This window comes from Dicentrarchus labrax, unplaced genomic scaffold (assembly GCF_905237075.1).
Source record: "Dicentrarchus labrax unplaced genomic scaffold, dlabrax2021, whole genome shotgun sequence".
NCBI lineage: Eukaryota > Metazoa > Chordata > Actinopteri > Moronidae > Dicentrarchus > Dicentrarchus labrax.
Genome location: NW_026136702.1, coordinates 9,660,439 through 9,682,505, shown reverse-complemented (window position 1 = coordinate 9,682,505; position 22,067 = coordinate 9,660,439). Strand labels below are relative to the sequence as shown.

At 39.4% G+C, this 22,067-nt stretch overlaps 3 protein-coding genes across 3 annotated transcripts; 2 read left to right on the top strand and 1 right to left on the bottom strand.

Moving 5' to 3' along the window:
* The first annotated feature begins 1,861 nt into the window (after window positions 1–1,861).
* On the top strand, window positions 1,862–13,620 carry paox (polyamine oxidase). Its single transcript, XM_051429317.1, has 20 exons — window positions 1,862–2,323; window positions 2,892–3,068; window positions 3,246–3,376; window positions 3,556–3,743; window positions 4,471–4,652; window positions 4,945–5,114; window positions 5,215–5,300; window positions 5,429–5,541; window positions 6,294–6,448; window positions 6,580–6,705; window positions 8,448–8,655; window positions 9,408–9,584; window positions 10,220–10,350; window positions 10,468–10,655; window positions 10,999–11,180; window positions 11,763–11,932; window positions 12,226–12,311; window positions 12,440–12,552; window positions 12,652–12,806; window positions 12,922–13,620. Exons 1-20 carry the CDS (start codon window positions 2,176–2,178, stop codon window positions 13,072–13,074), a joined length of 3,039 nt encoding a protein of 1,012 aa, XP_051285277.1. The 5' UTR covers window positions 1,862–2,175; the 3' UTR covers window positions 13,075–13,620.
* Window positions 13,621–14,522: 902 nt separating this feature from the next.
* Window positions 14,523–19,427, top strand: mtg1 (mitochondrial ribosome-associated GTPase 1). The gene is made up of 11 exons (XM_051417410.1): window positions 14,523–14,752; window positions 14,866–14,932; window positions 16,035–16,137; window positions 16,224–16,310; window positions 16,432–16,488; window positions 16,889–16,979; window positions 17,063–17,124; window positions 17,209–17,305; window positions 17,442–17,523; window positions 17,614–17,726; window positions 19,103–19,427. Exons 1-11 carry the CDS (start codon window positions 14,650–14,652, stop codon window positions 19,198–19,200), a joined length of 960 nt encoding a protein of 319 aa, XP_051273370.1. The 5' UTR covers window positions 14,523–14,649; the 3' UTR covers window positions 19,201–19,427.
* Window positions 19,428–19,492: 65 nt separating this feature from the next.
* On the bottom strand, window positions 19,493–21,954 carry sprn (shadow of prion protein). Its single transcript, XM_051417677.1, has 2 exons — window positions 21,864–21,954; window positions 19,493–21,098 (listed from the first exon to the last, which is right to left on the bottom strand). Exon 2 carries the CDS (start codon window positions 21,096–21,098, stop codon window positions 20,625–20,627), a length of 474 nt encoding a protein of 157 aa, XP_051273637.1. The 5' UTR covers window positions 21,864–21,954; the 3' UTR covers window positions 19,493–20,624.
* Window positions 21,955–22,067: the final 113 nt, after the last annotated feature.

The window sequence follows — 22,067 nt, the reverse complement described above, 5'->3', positions numbered from 1 at the left end:
CTCGGACTTCTCACAAAGAAAACAGCCATCTTTATTACGTCCTGTACTTCCACAGCGAGTGGAGCAAAGATTAGCATTGTTCTTCTGAGTGACCCTCTTTGCCAACTTGTTCCCATGAGCTTGTGTGTTTGTGTGTTTGTGTGTGTGTGTGTGTGTGTGTGTGTGTGTGTGTGTGTGTGTGTGTGTGAGAGAGAGAGAGAACCTGAATCAACATTACACAATGGAGGTATCCTGAGAGTGGAGGGCTGTTCCTTTTTCCCACAGTTTCACAAACAAGCAAGACTGTTGTAATATTAAACACTGACCTACAGTCACTTGACCATTATTGTTATTTGATTAATCAGATAATAATAATAATACCCACCCCCACGCCCCAAAACACACTCACTTGACTCACCTCAGTCTGATTATTGACTATATTGTTCATAGACTATTAGCTCAGCATTGAACACCATTGTGCCATTGTGAATAAGGTTGCCAAACTAAACCAGCTGTCTGATGCAAATTCTTAAAAGAGAGGCCACAAACTTAAATGAACTTAAAAATCTGAAATTGTCTGATAACTTTGACTGCATATACTGGAAAGAGCACAACAAAGGCTGTTTTTTTCTAAGATGCCTTAAGAAATCTGGTATGTCTACAAAAACTACTGCCTTCGGACAAACCATATCATAGCATCAAGATGCAGACCATTTGTTTTAAAGACAGCTTTCATCTTCAGGCAATAAGACTTCAACAGTCTCCAGGGGCAATCCATGAACCCACTGTGTATTCCGCTCTATTTATAAGTCGACTTCTTTATAATATGAGGGGGTAACCTTCATCGTGGTTAATATTGTTTTCATTATTGGGAAAAGAAGCAACCAGGAGAGGCCTCTAGACACTTTTAACCATCAAATAATGCATGCAGGGAAGTCTGCATACATGCCAGTCATGTGTCTTTAGAGACTTAATTTAACGAGCTCAGTGAACTCTCAGTAGTACATTAATTCAACTCATTATTCCAGGTAAAAATACTTCAAGGTAGAACAACTCCTTCTAAGTTCGGAAGTTGAGTGATTAAGACATTTTAAGTTGAATTAACTTAATTAATCAAACAAATATATTTACTTTAAGAAAAGATTAGTTTATTCCACTGAATACTGTATGATGCTTTACAGTAAGGAATGAATGAGGAACCTCGTCCATTGGTCACATCTGACATACACCCCCTGTGAGAAGCCCTATCAGCTGTTTATATACTGACACTGTTGACTTCAATGATGGCGAGTGCAGGTCTGAGCTTTTATCCAGCAACCATCTGGCTGGGCTGAACTGAACCACTGGTTGGTTCTCAGACAGACACTGGGAGCAGTGGCGGACTCAGGCTGCCTGAGTAAATACTAAGGGCAACAGCTGCATGTGGTGGGGCATCAAGTTGTGATGTATTTATGGTCTAACTGTTCCAAACCCTTTTCTACAAATTTTGGGCAGATGTACTTTCTCCACTACAAAGGGCACCATATACAGGACAGTTTATCGTGTAGATTTACAATATTATGTTAAGTATTTTGTAAAAAAAAAAAAAAAAAAAAAAGGGTAATTAAAGGGTAATGCACTGTATGTGGAAATCTAAAAAACACACATTGCATCTTGCATAAGCATCATGATCACACAATTAGTTTAACTTAATCGATTCCTCCCTTGAATTTCGTCCAAGAATATAAATAAAATAATAAATTAATAGATCAAATATAAATAGCTTATGTAGGACGATATTCCCATTGTCCATTGTCCATTTGAATGATTAATGAACACTATATGAGTAATGAACACTTTAAAATGACCGTCCCAGAGGTTATCTCGCGAGTCCAGCTGCCTGGCAAGATTGTCTTCCTCTGGTCACGGGACTGCTCCTTCACCAGGACCTGATTTAGGGAAAAGATTCATCAAAATGCGTAAAATAACAACTTGGAGAACGGCTGGCGGAGGTCACAGTGCGCACGAAGTGAAGTCCGTACAGGTTTAGTACGGGATTCATATCCTATGAATGATATGTGTAGCGGTAGAGAATACAGTACTGTGTCCATACGAGCTCACAGCGACGCAGCTTTATCGATTCTTCTGCTCAAGTCCGGAAGTGAACTTTAAACGAGTTTGGGAAATACTAGGCTATTTGTTGAATGTGAAGCGAGTATGTCTGCAGACCCACAGATAGTTGTAATCGGATGCGGGATATCAGGTGTCGCAGCGGCACACAGACTTGTTAAATCTGGATTTCATCATGTGCGGATAGTAGAGGCGACTGCACGAAGCGGAGGACGAATAAAAACAGGCAGACTGGGTGAGCGACTATATGTGCAGCCTTCTCTGTCAGTCGGTTTTTAGCAAATCATTTTAGCCATACTGATGTTGAGGTATTTGCAAGGGAGATGACTGACTCCACTGTGTTACAATGGAGGGGATAACTGGCACATTAAGTCCCCTCCCATCACTACCACCCTCATATTTTTTCCATGAAACAAAACAATTTCTTTGGATTTTTCATATTCCATATTTTCTTTATTCACACTCTATTATATTTTATTTCCCTATGATGTGTAAAGACTTCTTAATGCTGCCAGAAAAGCAGAAATCAGCTGACCAATCTGAAAGCTTGAAACAATCAACAGGCCAACAGTTTTATTTTTTCTAAGAAAACAAATTGCCTTTAAGGATGAGTAAACTGAAACAGTACACATTTATTTTATGTTGTGAATTGCATCACCTGTTGGCAAACCTCCTCTTCATCAACTGAGTGCTACAGATACACCACAAAATATCATGCACCTGACATTTGACAGTGCGATACATGTTGAATGTTAGTTGTAAATGTAACTGTGTAACCACATAGTCCTGGTTTTCCTCTACAGGTAACAACATTGCGGAGATAGGTGCAAGTTATATCCATGGTCCATCTGAGGAGAACCCACTGTTTTGTCTGGCTCGTGACTACGGGCTCCTGGATCCAAAGGCCCTCACCGCAGAGAACCAGGCCATGGACATCGATGAACGTCTTCCCTGGGTTCCCAACTGGTTCAGCAGTTCAGGTCACCAGAAGTAAAAATTCAACATGTCACCAGCCTGTTTTAACACACCTTTCTTCCTATTTCAAGCCATGTGCATTTGCATTATCCCATACAATGACAAACATAATGTGTCCAGTTGTCTGGCTATTGAAAAACATTGTTGTAATAAATGTTTTATTTTCTGTGGGTCATGTGCAGGCCAGAGGCTGAGCACTGAACACATGAGTCCTGCTCTGGAGATGTTTAATGAGCTATTGAATGATACTTCACAATTTAAGAATCAAGAAGAAACACCCTGGGCCAGCGTTGGACATTTCATACGATCAGAGGTACGTTGTCTTTCAGTGACCAAAGTTATTTTTTCTGGTCTGAGATCTGAGAAGCTCTTGAGGATAAACTGAAGCCTGTAGAAACCAGACATCTGCATTAGTGCTCTCTCTCTGTGTGTGTGTGTGTGTGTGTGTGTGTGTGTGTGTGTGTGTGTGTTGTTTGGTTACTGTGTGTGCAGGCACGTCAGCGAGCAGCAGAGAGGTGGAAGGATAAGGATAAATCCACCAGGAAGCTGCTACTGTGTGCCGTCAGTGCCAAGTTGAAGGAGGAGTGTTGTGCCAGTGCAGCTCACTCCATGGATGAGATAGACCTGGTGGGGTTTTGTATGTACAAGGGTCTAAGTGGCCTGGACTGCACATTCCCATGGTTTGTACGCCATCATTTTTTATTTACTTTTTTAAATTTTATGTTTATTTAGCAGGGACAATGCACAATACATTTATTGTAGCACATAGTTAAATGCTCATTTTCATCAGTAGCCAAGTAGTAAATCAAAAGCTTACTCTTTGTAAGAACAGTCAAGATAAAACATGAAATATGAAAAACTAAAAAACTAAACCCAAGAACAACAATCACCCTAAAACATACAACAGAAGAACAATGCAAGATTCCCACTAGGGTGCACAACATCAGCAATCCCAACACAGAGACATATAAGTCATCAGGACAAGAAATTAAAAAACCAAACACGCAGTACCAATGCTGACCACATTCAGTGTCTCATAGCTGAATGACTACAGAGCCTCATAAACATGTTCATACATACCAAATAAAGGGTATTTATCAGACTAAATGAGGGAATATACTCAACCCTCTTTGCTGTTGGTTTACTCTGACGATGCACCTGAGACGGGTCAATGCACTCACCACCTCGTCAGGTGGCAGCGTTCATGCTATAAATAAGCAGAACAGAAATGATTAGTTGATTAATAGATAAGTCAAATAGACAGAAAATTAATTGGCAGTAATTTAGACAATAAATTAGGTGGATTACACCACAAAACAACTTTAATGTTGTATAATATTTTGGTTGAGATCAGAGGGTTAGGAATGTGCATACAGGTAACTTTTCATTTATACTGTTTTCTTGCAGTGGCTTTGAAGGCCTAATCAAGAACTTGATGTCTGAGCTCCCCGCTGATTTAGTGACTTACAATCGGCCTGTGAGCTGCGTCCACTGGAACAACACCAAGAACGGAGTGAACACTGTGATTGTTGAATGCGATGGTGGGGAGAGGATTGCTGCTGATCATGTTATTGTCACAGTGCCTCTAGGTAGACTTCTGCACACATCCTGTATTATATTCATCTCAGTGCATGAAATAGAATGATCAATATGGATCCTCTTGTTATGGTTTATCAATTTTATATTGTAATATCAATATAAGTTATATAATTTTTAGTTTTCTGTAAGATTGGTCAAGCAATATCTGACAAATCAATGAAAAACAGTCGTGGCCTGATATAATATAAGTAATTATAGAAAGAGTTATGTCAGTATACATTGTATGGCAAGATCTCTGATGGTTAAACAGCGTGTAAGCATGAACTTTTTTCTTATTATCAGGGTACCTTAAGAAGCACCATTCAACCCTGTTCTGTCCTCCTCTCCCGACACACAAGCTCCAGTCCATCCACAAACTAGGATTTGGAACGTGCAACAAAATATATGTAGAGTTTGATTCCCCGTGGTGGGATGCAGACTGTGACGTCATCTACCTGGTGTGGAGAGATGAGGTCTGTAGTGCAGCCATGGACCACAGATCACATTTACAAACCCTATAAATACATACTTGCACACATTAATTGTTGGTTTTACAACCCTTTGTGTCTTCAGGAGGACATTTTGGACCACGTGTCAGACATCAGCAAATCCTGGATAAGGAAGATGTCAACATTCACTGTGCTAAAACCCTCTGAAAGGTCAGGAATGTGTTGGATACCTGATCAGTGACAGTTGCTCTTTCTTCTCTATATAAATCTTCTATGGATAGATTCAGAGAGCCATGCAGCCACGTGACTCCTCTTGCTAATTGTGCTCAAACTCTCAGGTGTAGCCACGTTCTCTGTGGCTGGATTACTGGGCACGAGTCAGAGTATATGGAGACGCTCCCTGAGCAGGAGGTCAGAGATTCCATCACAGAGCTAATCCGCACATTCACAGGTGAGTCGCAACCTGTAACCGTCCTGAAACTGGATGAAACTGGACAGTAATACTTTATTGTTTATTACTGTTTTATTTTTTCATAAAGTAGAATTGCAAACTGCTTTGCAAAGGGGAAGACAGTCACAATGAACGACAGCAAATGCAGCATATCACATAAAGATGTGAGAGAAATAAGGAAAAAAAGTCTATTAACAAAATTATATTTGAAGAAAACAATTAGAAAAGTGTTTTTAATATTTAATAGTACTTCTAATACTCAAAAGTGTAATTCAGAGAAATACAAGCATCCCAGTTGAAGATGTTGACACAAGTGGTGGCCTTTCCTTTGGTGCCACCTTCTGGCCAAACTGTACATATTTCGACTCAATGTAAGTGAGCATTAACAGCCTTGAGGGTTGAAGGAAGTGTCTTGTTGAAAAAGCTTGGGCCCTGATAAAGAGGTGTCAGTAAGGTTGCTTTATTCTTGGTAGAGGATCTTAAGACTGTGTACATAAATAATGTAATTTATGTAATCTGTTGTTAATCAGTTTACTGTTTTGACAATTGATCCATAACATTGTTAATGTTAATTGGAAAGGGAGGGTGGAGTGATGTGCCACTAAATCCAACCTACCTTTAAGTTGGCCTGAATTAATTCTCATTAGTTCTGGTGAAATGCCTTTTATCACTACCTCACTGTCCAGAACTTGTGGGGGAGCTAATACAAGAGATTTTAAAAATGTTTCTGAGTCTTGGTCATTTGTGTTTAGGAAACGCTACCATCACACCGAGGAGAATCCTGCGCTCACAGTGGTTTCATGACCCCTGGACGTGTGGATCGTACTCTCATCCAGCAATAGGCTGTTCAGCCCAGGACCTGGAGAATATGATGGAGCCGCTGCCTACGAAGGGATCTCACTCACAGGTACACACATTAATATATTTTATTAACACAAAGACACACGTTTGTATACAGAGTACAAATACATTATCAATTAGCAAAATAGGACTTTGACCAAAATGTGTCTCAGTTCTGACTTGTTTTGTGTGTTTCAGCCCCTGCAGGTGTTGTTTGCTGGAGAGGCCACTCATCCCTGCTTCTACTCAACGGTCCATGGAGCTCTTCTCACCGGGTGGAGAGAAGCTGATCGACTCATCTCTCACTACTCCTGCATCAGCCAATAAAAAAAAGGCTGGATGCATAGAGACATTTAATGTTTTTACACCCAAATTTACGAAGTTCGTACTTTTCATCCAATGGATTTCAAAGAAGAACTGCACTGATTTTATACGTCTCTTGGGCATTACTTCAAAAAGCATCTGAAAAACATATAAAGCCTTTTGAGGCTCAAAGAGGAAGCTGCGCAAAATGTGTTCAATCACCTCTGGAAGGAGATAACGGACATTTTAGTAGAGGATATTAAACTTTCAGGCAAACCCAGAGAAGATGAGTCTGGGTCCCCTCGCCTGACTTGAAAGATCTTCTGTTCTGTTTGTGTTTATTTGTCATGTTAATAGTGTTTGCTGGATAAGTGAACAGACAAGAATCACTGTTAAGAAGTGAAAGTAAACATTTGTATTGATTTATTTGCAGGTGTAAGCATACCTATTCGTGGTATTGTAAGGGTACATATTGTTTGACTGATTCCATGCAGTCATTCTATCAGGTGAAAGGCTAACAGCTTTGCATGTTGTCCTTTGTGTTCTTCCAAGTGAAACCTGACAGCAGCGGCATGATCTTTCTTGTTTGTATTGCAGAAAGTGCCCTGGGGTCAAGTAAATAGGGGGCAATAAAAGTGTCAACCTGGCCCCGAGGGCAGCTGACAGGCTTACTGTATGTAATATTGATTGAACATTTGTTTGGTAGCAAGAATGATGAAGCACAATATCAACTGACATGATAAGAGCTCTGCTCTAATATCTCATCTTGAGACCCTGTGTCAACGGACCCTGTTTGAAGAAGGCCCCTGCTTACAGGTTACATATTCCTGACTTAATGTGTTTCACTAAATTACCACACAGCAGGTTTTGGGCCAAGTAGTATTCCAACATATAAATAGTGTATATACAGCACATAGAGGGACCATGTAACTAATGAACATTTGGTGAACTTGGGTTTTAACATGAATATGGACACAGTTGTACAGTGTACGCAGTATAATGTTGCCATGAGGGGTGGGCTCTCTGATCGACAGGTGCTAGTAGCTGCATGGGGCACCAGCTCGTAGGAAGCTCTGATGCATTTATGTTGAAACCATTGACAGCATATCTAAGGGTGAAACAGTTCCAAACCCCGGTTGAGATAAAAAATGTTTTATTATGTGACTCAGATTTAATGTGTAACTACTTGGCCTACAACTCTGTAATAAAAAACCCACAGGGAACCATAAACTATTTAACCATTTAGAGGCCAACTCATTTTCTAGCATGTGGGGCAACCAATATGGCACCGCATCGGGATTCCTCCACCACAATGGCAACCTAGAGGGGTTTTCATGCACACTGAGCCACTATAGACGGCATTTTATCATGTTTTATCTACCTCAGGGTCACCCAAGAGGCCTATTTTGCAGCGTTTTTATTCACAGCAACTATAAAAGAAACTCATGAAATCATGAAACAGCTAAAGCAAAAATTCAAATATCGACTGTATTTACAAAATAATGACTTAGGCTTGACATGCTCTTGTATGAGTGATTTTTAAAAAAAGGTAATATAACTAATGCCATCTGAGGTGAGGGGTCAGATTGTCTATGGGCTGAACATAACATCCTGTGACCTTTCAACTGTGTCCTGACGCATTCACAACAACATATAACGGTGCCAGCCTCCAACAATCGACTTTTATTTTGAAACTCTTGACCGGAAAACATTATTCCCTCCTCAAACCTCTGTCCTCCAGAGGTAGTAGGATTGCGCAGTAGTCAGTAGTACTGCTAGATATTAGTGTAGTAAACCACCTACAGTTTAACCCAGCTATGGCTAAGAGTGTGAGCGCTAATATAGTGATAATAGGATCCGGGATATCGGGTGTAGCAGCCGCACACAGGCTCCTTAACGCCGGATTTCAGCATGTGAGGATACTTGAAGCGACTGCACGAAGCGGAGGACGAATAAAAACAGGCAAACTGGGTAAGCGACCGACTTCTTACAACTTTGCCAGCATATTTTTTATTTATTTTTAGCAAATAAGAGAAAATAAATGTTTCCTGGGCAGCCTCAGGTTGTAGGTCCCTAACAGGAAGTCCGTTATCTCTCAGTGTTTATGTCTCCCTCTGGTCCATAGAGCAGGGCTGAGAGAGACAGCTGGGTTTTATATAGTATGTGTTATCAGGCCTGGGGAGTAACTGATTACATGTAAGAGAGTTATGTAATCCGGATACAAAAGTATTTTAGGATAGTAAGCAAGTTATGCCTTCATGAAAATGGTCTATAAGCTACTGCCTGAGCAAGTTTATCTTTTAAAAATACACTTAAACACATTTTTGATGCTCAGTTTATTTAAGAAGTTTCTTTTCTTTTCTGTTCTGTTGTCTAAAATACAATAAACATTCATCTTATTGATATTTCTTTTCTCTTGTTTCTCTTCTTTATGTGCTTATTTGGTGTTGGGGTAATCCAAAATGTATGTTACTTTAATATTGTGATACTTAGATTAGGTTGCTGACTGTATTTATTAACAGGTAATTAGTAAATGTATCAGATTACCTTTTTTAAGTGCTCCTCCCAACCTTTGTGTGTTACTGACAGCTGCTTATTAACTATTTAACCTTTGAGAAATGGGGTTCCACCCTAAAACATGATGTAAGATTACAGATTGAGTTTTTATTTACATGTCTCCTGTAAATTATTTTCTGCAACTGTGCAATATCTTTCATCTGTAGGTGATAATATTGTTGAGATCGGAGCAAACTGGATCCACGGACCTTGCGAAGAGAACCCAGTGTTCTGTCTGGCCCGCAAGTACGGGCTCCTGGATCCAGAGTCCCTCACCCCGGAGAACCAAGCCATGGACGTTGGAGGACATCCCCCCTGGGTTCCCAACTACTACACCAGTTCAGGTCAACTATTTTAAGACCGATTTCTCAGATAGCTCAAAATAGTATGAATATAATATGAAAGTGTACCACAGAGTGCCCTATTGTACCTCATATGGTTCGGCCCTATTACTCTCTATACTGGACGTAAAAGATGATTATACCTCCAAAATAAAAGAGTGATTTCTGTTGGATTTTCAGGCTAAATAAATTACTGTATTTTGGTTACACTCTCATTTAAATAGAGAGGAGAAGCAGATGTTATTTGCCATCTTATAACATCGTGGCGGCTGCACAGATTGGGTTGATTTCAGATAAGACTTAAGTTTTTACTGCAGTCTGATACACAAGTCACAAACAAGTGAAGGGGATATTGTAGGTGTGTACTTTGTAGAAATCCTCAGGCACTAACACAATGCTTGTTTAAAGTAAAACTGGAAAGGCCAGAATGAAACCAGCATTTGAACCGAATATACAAAACTAAAATGAGTTACAGATACGGTTGCAAGTGCTTTTGTATTATTGCATTTATTGGAATATGTAACCAGTTTTTAGTTGGATTATTTATTACTTACAAGAGTGCGTGACTGAAGTGATATAAGTGCTATATTTGCTGTATTTTTTTAATGAGCATGCTGTGGGTTATGTAACGTGTGCAGGTCAGAAGCTGAATGCCGAGGACATGAATCCTGCTAAGGAGATGTTTGCTGAGCTGCTGATTGAAAGTTCAGAATTTCAGAGTCAAGGAGGAGAACCCTGTGCCAGCGTGGGAGACTTCATACGGTCAGAGGTACATTTCTTTTAGTAATTAAATTAATTATTAGTTAGATACCAGTATCTGAGATCAGCTGCCAGCCAGGATTGGCAAGAAAAATCAAGACTTTCTTGGTGTTGCTGTCTGGCACAGATGCATCAACGAGCAGCAGAGAAGTGGAAAGAAACTGATGCAACCACCAGGTCTCTGCGACTGTGTGCGATCACTAACATGTTGAAGGTGGAGTGCTGTGTTAATGGGTCTCACAGCATGGATGAGGTGGGCCTGGGGGCCTTTGGCCTCTATGAGACTCTACCTGGACTGGACTGTACATTCCCAGGGTTCGTACCCCAACACTGCATACGTACAGTGCAGCAACTTACAGTTACTTATGTAATCAAATTCATTAAGTCATTATTTCCTACATTTACATGTTTATTAATAAGTAAAAGTGGTGTCTTGCATTTGCTTGTCAGACCGGCGAACAAAGGATACCTTTTATAGTGACATAAGAAAAAGGTGAAGAAACAAATCTTAGTGTACCTTGCAGCTGTTCAGTTTACCTGATACATACAGTACCAAAGTACATTATCCAGTCTGTAAATTAACTGATTGTTACAGCACATGTGCGTGTAAACAGTATGTGTATGTGTTGTTGACGAAGACATTTTCTTTCTCGTGCAGTGGCTATGAAGGTCTAATCAAAAACTTGATGTCGGAGCTCCCCACTGGTTTAGTGACCTACAATCAGCCTGTGCACTGCGTCCACTGGAACAACACAGAGAAGAAACAAAACCCTGTGATCATTGAATGCGATGCTGGGGAAAGGATCGCTGCGGATCATGTTATTGTCACAGTTCCTCTAGGTAGAATATTTTCCATCTCAGTGTGTGAAATGTTGAGGTTGTGCTACGACAAACAAGCTCTAACTTTTATGAAACTCTTCACAGCACGCACATGGAGAACACAATAGACATGACTCAGATAGCAGTTTCTTTATCTGCACACCCACACTGCTGTTTTCACTTATTTGGGCTAATTAGACTTCGGCTCACCTTGAAGTTTGGTGAGTCTATGCTGGAATTACATGAGCTCACCAAACTTTATGGCCCAACGTAAAGATGTAATTTCTTCCAGCGAATATAAAACTAATAGACAGGTCAGTCAGATGTCTAACCAGGCAAAATAAGTGAAAACATGTGTGGATTCTCTACTTATAGAAGATACTTTTAAACATTTTCTTTTCTATATTTCAATTTGAACGACTAAAACTACAGTATGAAGCATAATATCGCTCTAATTTTGTACATTAACTTTCTTGTTAAAAATGTTATACAAATAAAGGTTGATATTATTTTATTACCAGAACATTTGATTTTTTTTCATGTGGTACTAAAATATGATATTTGGTATAACCTAACTTGTTCTGGTTTGATCTGTTTCATCAGGATACCTAAAGAAGCACCATTCAGCCCTGTTCCGTCCTCCTCTCCCGCTACACAAGCTGCACTCTGTCCAGAGACTGGGTTTTGGAACAAACAATAAAATATTTGTGGAGTTTGATTCACCATGGTGGGATGCTGACTGTGAAGTCATCTATCTCCTATGGGAAGATGAGGTAAGACGTATAGTCAATGAGTAAAGGTGTTTATTTACTGTAAAATACGTGCACACACGCTGGACTTAATTAAACTTTAAATGTAAAATGTAAAGCAAATTATCTGATCATCCTCGACCATCAGAAACAAAAGTGATGCAGTGACTCTTAATAATCCTCATTATAATCGAGCATGAGGTCAACAATCAGTAACCTTTATGTCTTATTCTCAACCCACACGTATCCCAGAAATGTGTATGCCACGAGTTAGCAAATGATCTAACACAACACCTAAACTGTTTTATCTCTTTCAGGATGTCATGCTGGACGAGGTGCCAGATGTACAGAGATCCTGGATAAAGAAGCTGTTTGGGTTCACTGTGCTAAAGCCCACTGAGAGGTCAGTACTACAAACACATTAGGCATGCAAAAGCTGATGCATGCCGAGCTTGTTTATGTTGCATTCAACAGAAAATAACGGGCAAATTTTTGGATTAGGGAAACAGTCTTGTGTGGTTTAACTTTCAGGTATGGCCATGTTCTGTGTGGCTGGATTGCCGGGCACGAGTCAGAGTATATGGAGACCGTGTCTGAACAGGAGGTCACGCAAAACGTCACACAACTCATCCGCAGGTTTACAGGTGAGTTTAATTAAGTCACAAGTATTGGACGACCACCCCAACTCTGGTCGTTTTAGAATGATCTCTATCAGCACTTGTAGAATGACTGTATGTGTTCAGGGAACCCGACCATCACACCGAGGAGAATCCTTCGCTCACAGTGGTTTCACGACCCCTGGACGTGCGGATCCTACAGTTACCCTGGAAAAGGCTGTTCGGTGCAGGACCTGGAGAACATGATGGAGCCCCTGCCGACGAAAGGATCACAAGCACATGTACCTACATGTTTATATTTGAATCCAAATGTGTGCACCGAGCATTCATACAAACTCACACATAATTAACTAAGGATTTAGACTCTTTTTGTTCTAACTGTCTCGTTTGTTTCAGCCCCTGCAGGTGTTGTTTGCTGGTGAGGCCACTCATCCCTGCTACTACTCAACGGTCCATGGAGCTCTTCTCACCGGGTGGAGAGAAGCTGATCGACTCATCTCTCACTACTCCTCCATCAGCCCGTCTGAGCTGCACAAGTCAAAGCTTTAACTGAACAATGCTGCTATGAGAGATTTATCAGATGTGTAGCCAAAGTCTGCCACTGTGTGTAAACCTCCTGTTTATTTAAATCAGTCACCTAAAATCTTCCTTCAGATCTTGTGACAGTGCTGATTTCTGTGCATTGAAATAATGTCAACTATGAAAGGCAAAATACGCAAATGATCAATACAGTTCATATTTTCATTTAATACATTAATGCTTTAAATATTAACTGATTAAAGGTCTGTTTGTATATCTTAGTAAAGAAAAAGGAATGAACTTGAAATGTAATTACACACGTTATATTCCGGTTTACGAATCAGCTCAATAACAAATGCAGTTTCAAGAATTAATTGTGATTTTGTAACTTCATTGTCTTGTTTTAAGACTGAATTCCATACAGTTTTCAACTTTCCCTGTTGGTAATCTAATTATTGATTATGGGTGATTGTAATTAACTGTCATATATATCTTTAATAGATTATAAATGTATTATTACATTATTTTAACTGTTCTGTTTTAAGTCAACGAGTAAATGAAACATTTTATAAAGTTCTAATTGTTTCTTTCTAATTTGTTATTTATTGTTTAATTTTAAATGTTACGGTGAAACATACATAGCCATAAAAAGAGTGTTTGGGCTGACAAACATGAAATAATTATTGTTCAAATTATTATAATTGCATGATAAAGACTAAAGTTGACACAAACTTCCCAAAAATTGCATTTTATCAGAAAAAGATTTGAAACGTTTGGGCAAAGTAAGAAACACATTCATGCTGGATTTTGAAATGTATTACACCTTAATAGGAACTATATATGTCTGACTATGAACAGAACAAGGTTGATGTTGGGACAAATGCCCTTAATAGGCAAACATCTGTCTGGGTTACGTGATTGTTGTTCAACAGAAGAGTCATTAGAGCATGTAATATGAATAGACCAAAAATATCCAGGAGAGATACAAAGGGCAACTGAGGCAATATTATGGATTAGCAGAAATAATTGAATCTTGGGTCAGGGATTTATAATAGTAAATTTAAAAGAGATTAGGCAGATAAATAGTTTTTAAGTACCAACCAAAAGCAGTGGTAGACTCAAGCAGTCTGAGGGGCCAACTTAGAGGACACTTTATCATTTTTTATCAACCACAGGCATCCAAAAAGGCACGTTTGAAGCACTTTTTCGAACTGGCCAAGCACTGTAACGTTGGTAGCCACCCGCCATTAAACAGTAGAGGATAGATTACATTTTATAAGGGATTTTAACTTTAGTTTGATGTAGGGCTTTTACTTTTTCTAATAAATCTTTCTGATTATAAAGGCAGGTATTCATAGATATTCCTGCAAAAATACAGGGTGGTTAAAGTAATGTTCTGTTTGCCCTGAAGAGGGCAGTAACACGAGAAAAAAGAAAAAAAACCCATATAGAAGAAGTCTTACAGGAGGAACAAAGATTTCGAGTCGGAATGTAAACAGTGTAGCACCGCACCAGTGCAGCAAGAGGTTATGTAGCCGGTAGGTCTAAATAAATCTTTAAATAACACAAATGAGAGCCGGACGCTGTGATATTTTAGTTTGAACCATGAAACTGTACCAGACTCTCCGTAATGTCGGCAAGTTCAGGACCGTGTTCGACTTCGGTGGACGGGACGTGGCTCATTGGTTCCCCGGACACATGGCCAAAGGTGACAGCCTAAACCTCCAGAATATAAATGTTTATACCTTGTGAGAAGTAAGCAGTCCTGTGTGTTATAACTGGTCACATAATAACAATAATAATGTACTTTACTGTTTGTAGGACTGAAGCAGATGAAAGCCAACCTCAAGAGTGTGGACTGCATCATAGAAATCCACGATGCCAGAATATCCTTTATTTTAAAAAGTGAATTTATGTTGTAATATAGCAGAATAAATTATTCATTTAATATGTAAATCAATCCAGATTATGCCATCACAGCATTAGTATTAATAATAGTAGTAGTTCTGTATTCTGTGGTAGTGCCAGAATAATATTAATGCACATTTATGTACAAAATACACAACAATAACACAGTCAGGTAGAATAATAGACCACACATAATCTAAGCGAGAGTCACAACGCAATGAGAGGAGTTATAAAAGCATCCTGTAAGTTAAAACTGACAAATGAGTCACTTTAAAGTGTTTTTTTTAAAGATTAAACTCTTAGGTGCTATAATGTTTGCAGAAACCAAATATGAGCCCTGACAGCAGACAAAAAACAACAACCAAAACCTTTAACCTCTGTGATTAAATCTTCACATTGGTACAGTAATAAGGGAAACACTTGCAGGATTTGTCCGTAAAAGTTTTAAATAAATTCTAAAAGTTATTCGAAGATCAGTGAATTATATCAATATTTACTAAATATCTGCCGAATGGAGCAACTGCAGTGCTTTCCAGTGGTTATAAGTCCTTCTTATTTCTTTTTTTTAATATATATATAATTTTGAGTTTTATGACAAGAATATCCAACAACAGAAAGAAAAGACTAAACAAAAACAAAGAACAGGCAGGAAACCAACAGACATTGGTATAAGAAAGGTGAATATTTGCTTAATTAATGTGGTTACATAGCTACTGTGCAAAACTGCACCATTCTTCCTTAACCATATTATTTTTCCAGTTCGGTCTTCCACAAGAAACTATTTCCAGTATTTGTTCCCTTTACATTTTCAGTTTAGGAGTTTGAGGCTCTTTCCAACATCTGTTATTCAAGTTTTGTGCTTAAATATTTAATGTTTCTAAGTTATTGTGTTAAAGAAAATCACCACCCTGCACATCTTTGGCCAGGTAGTAGCATATAAAAAGCGTATTAAAAAGAGTCTAAGAGGAGTTTAACAGGGGTTGCAGCGGGTCATTTTGACCCTGTGAATCCCAGGCAGGTTAATGTGACCATGCTGCTGTTCACTGCAGAAATAAAATGAGTTTCTTTAACACAAAGCACATCCCCTTCTCTGGAAGAAACCCTGTGTTTCAGGAGAATCTAGATGTCAAACCTCATCTCCTAATTCTCAACAAGATGGACCTTGCTGATTTGTCCAGCAAGCAGGTGAGAAGTCTTGCTGCTATTTTAGCGTTTACATATCCTCGGCATTTTAAAATCATTAACGCAAAATCTTTACATTCGCTCTACAGAGAATCCTGACGACACTAGAAAATAATGGCGTGAGGAATGTCATCTTCACCGACTGCTTAAAGCAGAGAGATGACAACATCAAAGAGGTGAAGCACAACTTCTCTGGATACTAAACATTTGACTGTTTGCAGAAGTTTCCCCTCAGCTAATATGAAATAGAAATTATGAGCGTGAATGTGAAAATTATTCCTGTTTATTGTCCTGTAGTTGGTGCCAATGGTTGTGGACATTATTAAGAAACAGCCACGCTTCAACAGATTTGAGGTAAGCTTACTCCGGGTAATTTAATAATATATTTAAGTTAATTTCTACTTGAGAAAAGTAAGTTAAACATGAAAGCCCAGTAGACATTTTACAGCTGTTACTCACTGTCTCTGACCAGCATTAAACATATTTTCTTGTTTCTCATTTCCCAAATTATACACCAATGCCAACATATCTGCAATAAGCTACATGAGATATAAGACATATTCACAAAAATAACAAGTCTTACCTTTAAAGAGATATAAACAATCCTTATAAAGTAACACAACCCTTCTCTCCTCCGCTGATCTTTATTTAAACGTCCACATGACGACAATGGCAATTTTTGTCACAATTAAAATATTTCAGGTATAAACCAATATATTGGCTGTACTCTAACCTTGTCATGTAAATCTTTCAGAGCAGGAATTATTGCCTGATGGTGATCGGAGTGCCCAACGTGGGGAAGTCGTCTCTTATTAACTCAGTAAGAAGAACACATTTGAAAAAAGGTATGTATAATTAAGTAGTTGTTGGATGCATTAGGCTAGTTCAGGATCATTTTCACCTTCAGTAATAAATGTTTTTATTACAGGTCGTGCATCTCGAGTAGGTGGGGAGCCAGGTATAACTAAAGCGGTTCTGACTAAAATTCAGGTGAGTGTTGAGGGAATTTGTGTGTGTTTTGTTCATGGGTTCATTGCACCTCTGTACATTATTTTTAACTGTCTTTGTCATCAGGTGTGTGAGCGACCCATAATGCATCTGTTGGACACACCAGGAGTCTTGCCTCCAAAGATTGAGAGTGTTGAAACGGGCATGAAGCTGGCTTTATGTGGTGAGCAGAACAGGATTCTTTCATTCAGGAAACACCATGTGGACACTTGGTTGTACTGCAGTCAGAGGAATTGTAGTCACATTTGTCCCTATAAGAGGTTTTTCCAATGTGCTCAACACATATTTTCTTTTTCCAGGAACTATTCTGGACCATTTAGTGGGTGAAGACATTATCGCTGACTACTTACTGTATTCTCTGAACAGGACAGCAAAGTTCAGGTGTGAACTTTCTCCCTAAATTCTGACTGAGTAGATATGAGTGCACTCCTTTACTGTGATTGTTTACTGTATGTGTGTGTTTATGTGCAGTTATGTAGAGAAATATGACCTCCAAGAGCCAAGTGACGACATCCAGAATGTCCTTAAACGAATTGCTGTAAAACTTGGAAAGACTCAACGGGTCAAAGCCATCACTGGACTGGGTAAGAAGATGCTAATCCTACAGATGCTAATGCTACATCTCTAAATTGATTTAAAGAAAGATTGATACCACTCCCATGTCTGTACGGTGAATATGAAGCTACAGCCAGCAGCTGGTTAGCTCAGTGAGCCACTGGGCGCCCCACTCCAGTCTGTTGCTGCTCAGATTCTCTCTGCTCCAGTGATAACCGTCTTTTAAAGCAGATGGTGGTACAACCTCTTCCACTGCCGTCCACTGTGATTGACTCTTGGGCTGACAGCGCTGTCGGCAGCTCGGCAGTAGAGACGCTCTGTGGCGCACTTTTGCTTTCTCTGACTGTGTGGAAATCAGATGTTTTCATATCACAGATGCTGAAGACATTAAAACATGAGGGGGCATAAAACATGACACTCGTGTAGCCACGTTTCCACCTCTGGAATTGCTGATAGGAGCTTGATGTGGCGCTGAACTGAGACAAAGGAACAAATAGTCGAATCAAAACCACAACTCGTGATTTTTAAACTTTTATTTTTGTACAGATTAAACAAACAATATATAACATGTTCATTAGTGAGCTTTAGAGGTACTGATAGGTGAATTTTGTTCCTTCTAGACAGAGCTAGCTGTTTCACACTGTTTCTAGTGTTTTAGCTAAGCTAAACAGCGGCTGACGCTAGCTTTATATTTACCTGATGACATGAATCTTCTCATCTAACTCACGGGAAGAAAGCGAATAAGCACGTTTCCTAAAATATCAAAACATTTATTTAAAGATGCCTGCCATTATAACCAGATATCTGACCAGATTGGCTTGTTCAAGTCAAGTCAAGCCAGATTTTATGTATATAGCCCAAAAATCACAGTTTGCCTCAGGGGGCTTTACAATCTGTACAACATTTAACAACCTCTATCTTTCCACCTTCGAAAAACTCTCCAAAAAACATTTTAATGGGGGAAAAATGAAAGAAACCTCAGGAAGAGCCACAGAGGACATATCCGTCTTCCAGGACAAACATGCAGTAGATGTCAAAATGACCTTATATGACAGAATTTCTGATACACGAAGATTATAAAATATACGTGAAAAACGTAGAAGAGGACTAATAAATTCAGGTGTCGCCAAGTGAGTCATACCACCTCCTCTCCACCTTTTATAACATGAGAACAGAAATTATAAAATGGAAGGTTGGAAACAAGATGTCCAGCAGTTTTGCAGTGTTACCAGGAAACACTGAATTATTCTGAATACTAAAGAACGGTGTTTTCCACGTTGAACCACTTTATGCAGGGTGAAATTCACATCAGTGTTTGTTGAAATATGTGCACTCTTACTCCAGTTTGACAGTGTGATCACCATCTAAAAGATTAATGAAAATGTTTGTTCCTCATCTCCCTCAGGAAACATTACCGTCACTGTCCCCAACTACACTGCAGCGGCTTACGATTTCATAAGATCCTTCAGGAAAGGAGAGCTGGGACAAGTAATGCTGGACTGACCTGAGCCATTTTAAAGAAAACAACCAGAAACTGTTTCTGGGTTTCTCCAGTTTGCCCTCAACCTGGGAGGATTTATATTTAACCACAGAAGTGTTTCCAAGGGAGCATAGTCAGTCTCCGTCCTCAAGCCTTTGACATTTTGGGGACATGAAGGAGTTTCTGTTGGGTGATGTAAAAATGCACCAAAGCACTGTATCTTTTTTGTAAATATAAGAATTTAACTTGATTCAGGTGCAAGTGTTTTTCTCAGCTTTGCTTTTATAATACATGAGACCAATAACTGACACGGTGTAAACATGATATTTATTAGCATAAAGACAGTCATAACAAACTATTTATTATGTACATAAGTGTTGTAGCATATAATAGAGTGCACTTATAGATATGGAACAGTCTGTTGCACCTGAGTGTCTACTGCAGGTAAAAAGCTCTTCTGGGATGACGGACAGACAAACCTTCTGAGACACGAGTAACAGTGAGAGCAGCAGTAGTTTGATTTCTAGCGTCCCTCCCAGCCGTGACATGGTTCGTGCACAGGTCTGAGAAATAAATTAGCTAAATCTCAGGTGTTACAAAAGGGAATGTTTTGCACAGATTGTGGAAAATGCAGTTTAGCTTTCCCAATACACAATACACTTGTTTGCATCATTCGGATCACTGAGCAAGATCCTTAAAGCCAGTCTTGTAATTAAGTTCAGCACAAAGAATGGAGTAAAAAGAGATTTGACTTATTTTTCTTCTAAAAGTTAAAAGTCCAATTGAAGAATTACAAAATAATAATAAGGCAGTTTTAATTTCATGGGCAGAATAACGCTGTTTGGTGCTTTTACTCTTTTAATTAGAGAACTTCATAGAACGATAACATATAAACTTCAGGCTTCATATTTAGAGTCTACCAATAACATACAAATAATTTACTAAAGTTGTACTGAGCAGTCATTCACTTTGCATCTTTTGTGCATATTATGAAAATTTATATTTTCAAGATACAACTGGGTTTGGCAGTACAGTTAAAACTGGCCGCTCTTATGAGGGCTAGTGGGATTTTTCTTCAATTGGACATAAGAATCAAGCTCTAGGGAAACTAATTCTGATTATTCTTGAGTTCAGCTCCAGTTTCGGTCACACAGACAGACATGTAGATTTGACAAAGGTGCACTCTGAGAGACGAAACGTCACGTTGAATACTGTGCTGGTAATGTACATTTGTCCATTGGTATAGATAGATGATTATTATGTGTAAAAACATACAGTACAGGGTTTTTTTTTTGTTTTTGTGATTGTTGTGTTCTTGGTGTTGCACCTCTAACCGATCTTCCCAGTGAAGGTTCCCGCCAGTCCTGCATATTATAGTCAGATCCAGGGCAGAAGCTTGGTCCTAGACCGAATTAGGGATTTAATCTGAAAATATAACTTAGAACATTTACAGTATACTGTCCAGTAAGAGTCCATATTTGGGGGAAAACGTTGCAATAATGATAGAAAACAGTTGAGAGAGAGAAGATCCATTTTGAGTTGAGCCTGACATTAGTGCATCAAAGTAATTGGTCCTGTTGTAGTAATCCAGCTCTTCGTCTGAGCTGTCGGCTTTGCTGCGGCGGTAGGCAGAAGCATACCATTTATCCGCTGTTAGCGCCACCGCCACCGCTGCCCCTGCTGCTGCTGCACTTGCCACCCTAACAGGGGACGACCGCCCTGCCACCCTGAGGCGAGAGCGGGTCCCACCATAGGCGCCTCCTCCCCGGTAACTCCCCGCTGTGGAGCTGCGGGAGTGGGAGCCCCGAGAGGAGCCCCGGGACCCTCCACGACCGCCCTTGGACAGCACAGGCTCACACAGGAAAGCCGAGAGCAGGAGGCAAGTCCAGCATGTTGCAACCACCTGGTTCATTCCTGACATCTGTGCAGGAAGAGGACATAATGGAGAAGCACATTTTTAGGCCTCACTGTAGTGGTTATGCTGCACCTTTAATGTGTGAAATGGAGAAATTATCCATCTATCTTGAGTTTGGAGTTAACAGACAGAATTTATTTGATTTTGGGTGGAAGAATGCTTCCTATTCACTGAACAATTCTGTATAAAATTGAGATTATCACCCTAAACTGATGTGACATAATATGCTCTCCACAGAACTGGAGAACACAGATTATACCACTGATCAACAACTGAGAGATATCCTTGTGGAGTTCAGTGTTGTCGAATACGGTCTACATAAAGACACATTTCTGTCTTGCAGATTGCCCCTCTACATTAAAGTAGGTCACTGCAAAAACAAATATGCTCACAGGAGCTTTTGGCTTTTCAGCGTTCATATACAAGAAATATTATTCCGTCAATGGATGAGTATGAAAATACATCAAAAGATTTCATGTTTTTTTTAGTAAAAGGCCATAATTTTAAATACATTACAGAGATCTAGCAGGTAACTGGGCCATGAATTATAAATGTATAAATGTTTCCATTATTGCACGAACGATACCGGTATGTTATAATGTACAACGCAAATGCATGCATGCATGATGCTCATCTCACTGTATTGTTATAAATTAGCCTGAACGCTACACTGTATTGTAGCCTGAAGGAATCACACGGCCATTTAAACAGAAATACATTGTATGCATTCACACCCACGTTAACCAGTATGCCCTAATGGTTGGTGCTTACCTTATCCCCTTGTGTTTTTATCCTTGGTTAGGTTTTGGCACTCGGAGGAAAGATGAAAGGTAATTGTCACGGACGATGGAGGCTCGTTCACAGATGACTGCGGGAACGCGCTGCGCGCTCACACAGGAGCATCAAATACTGGAAGAGTCTTGTCAAAATCTTATTATATTATTATTTTGGATTAACTTCCTTTTTTGTCTATTT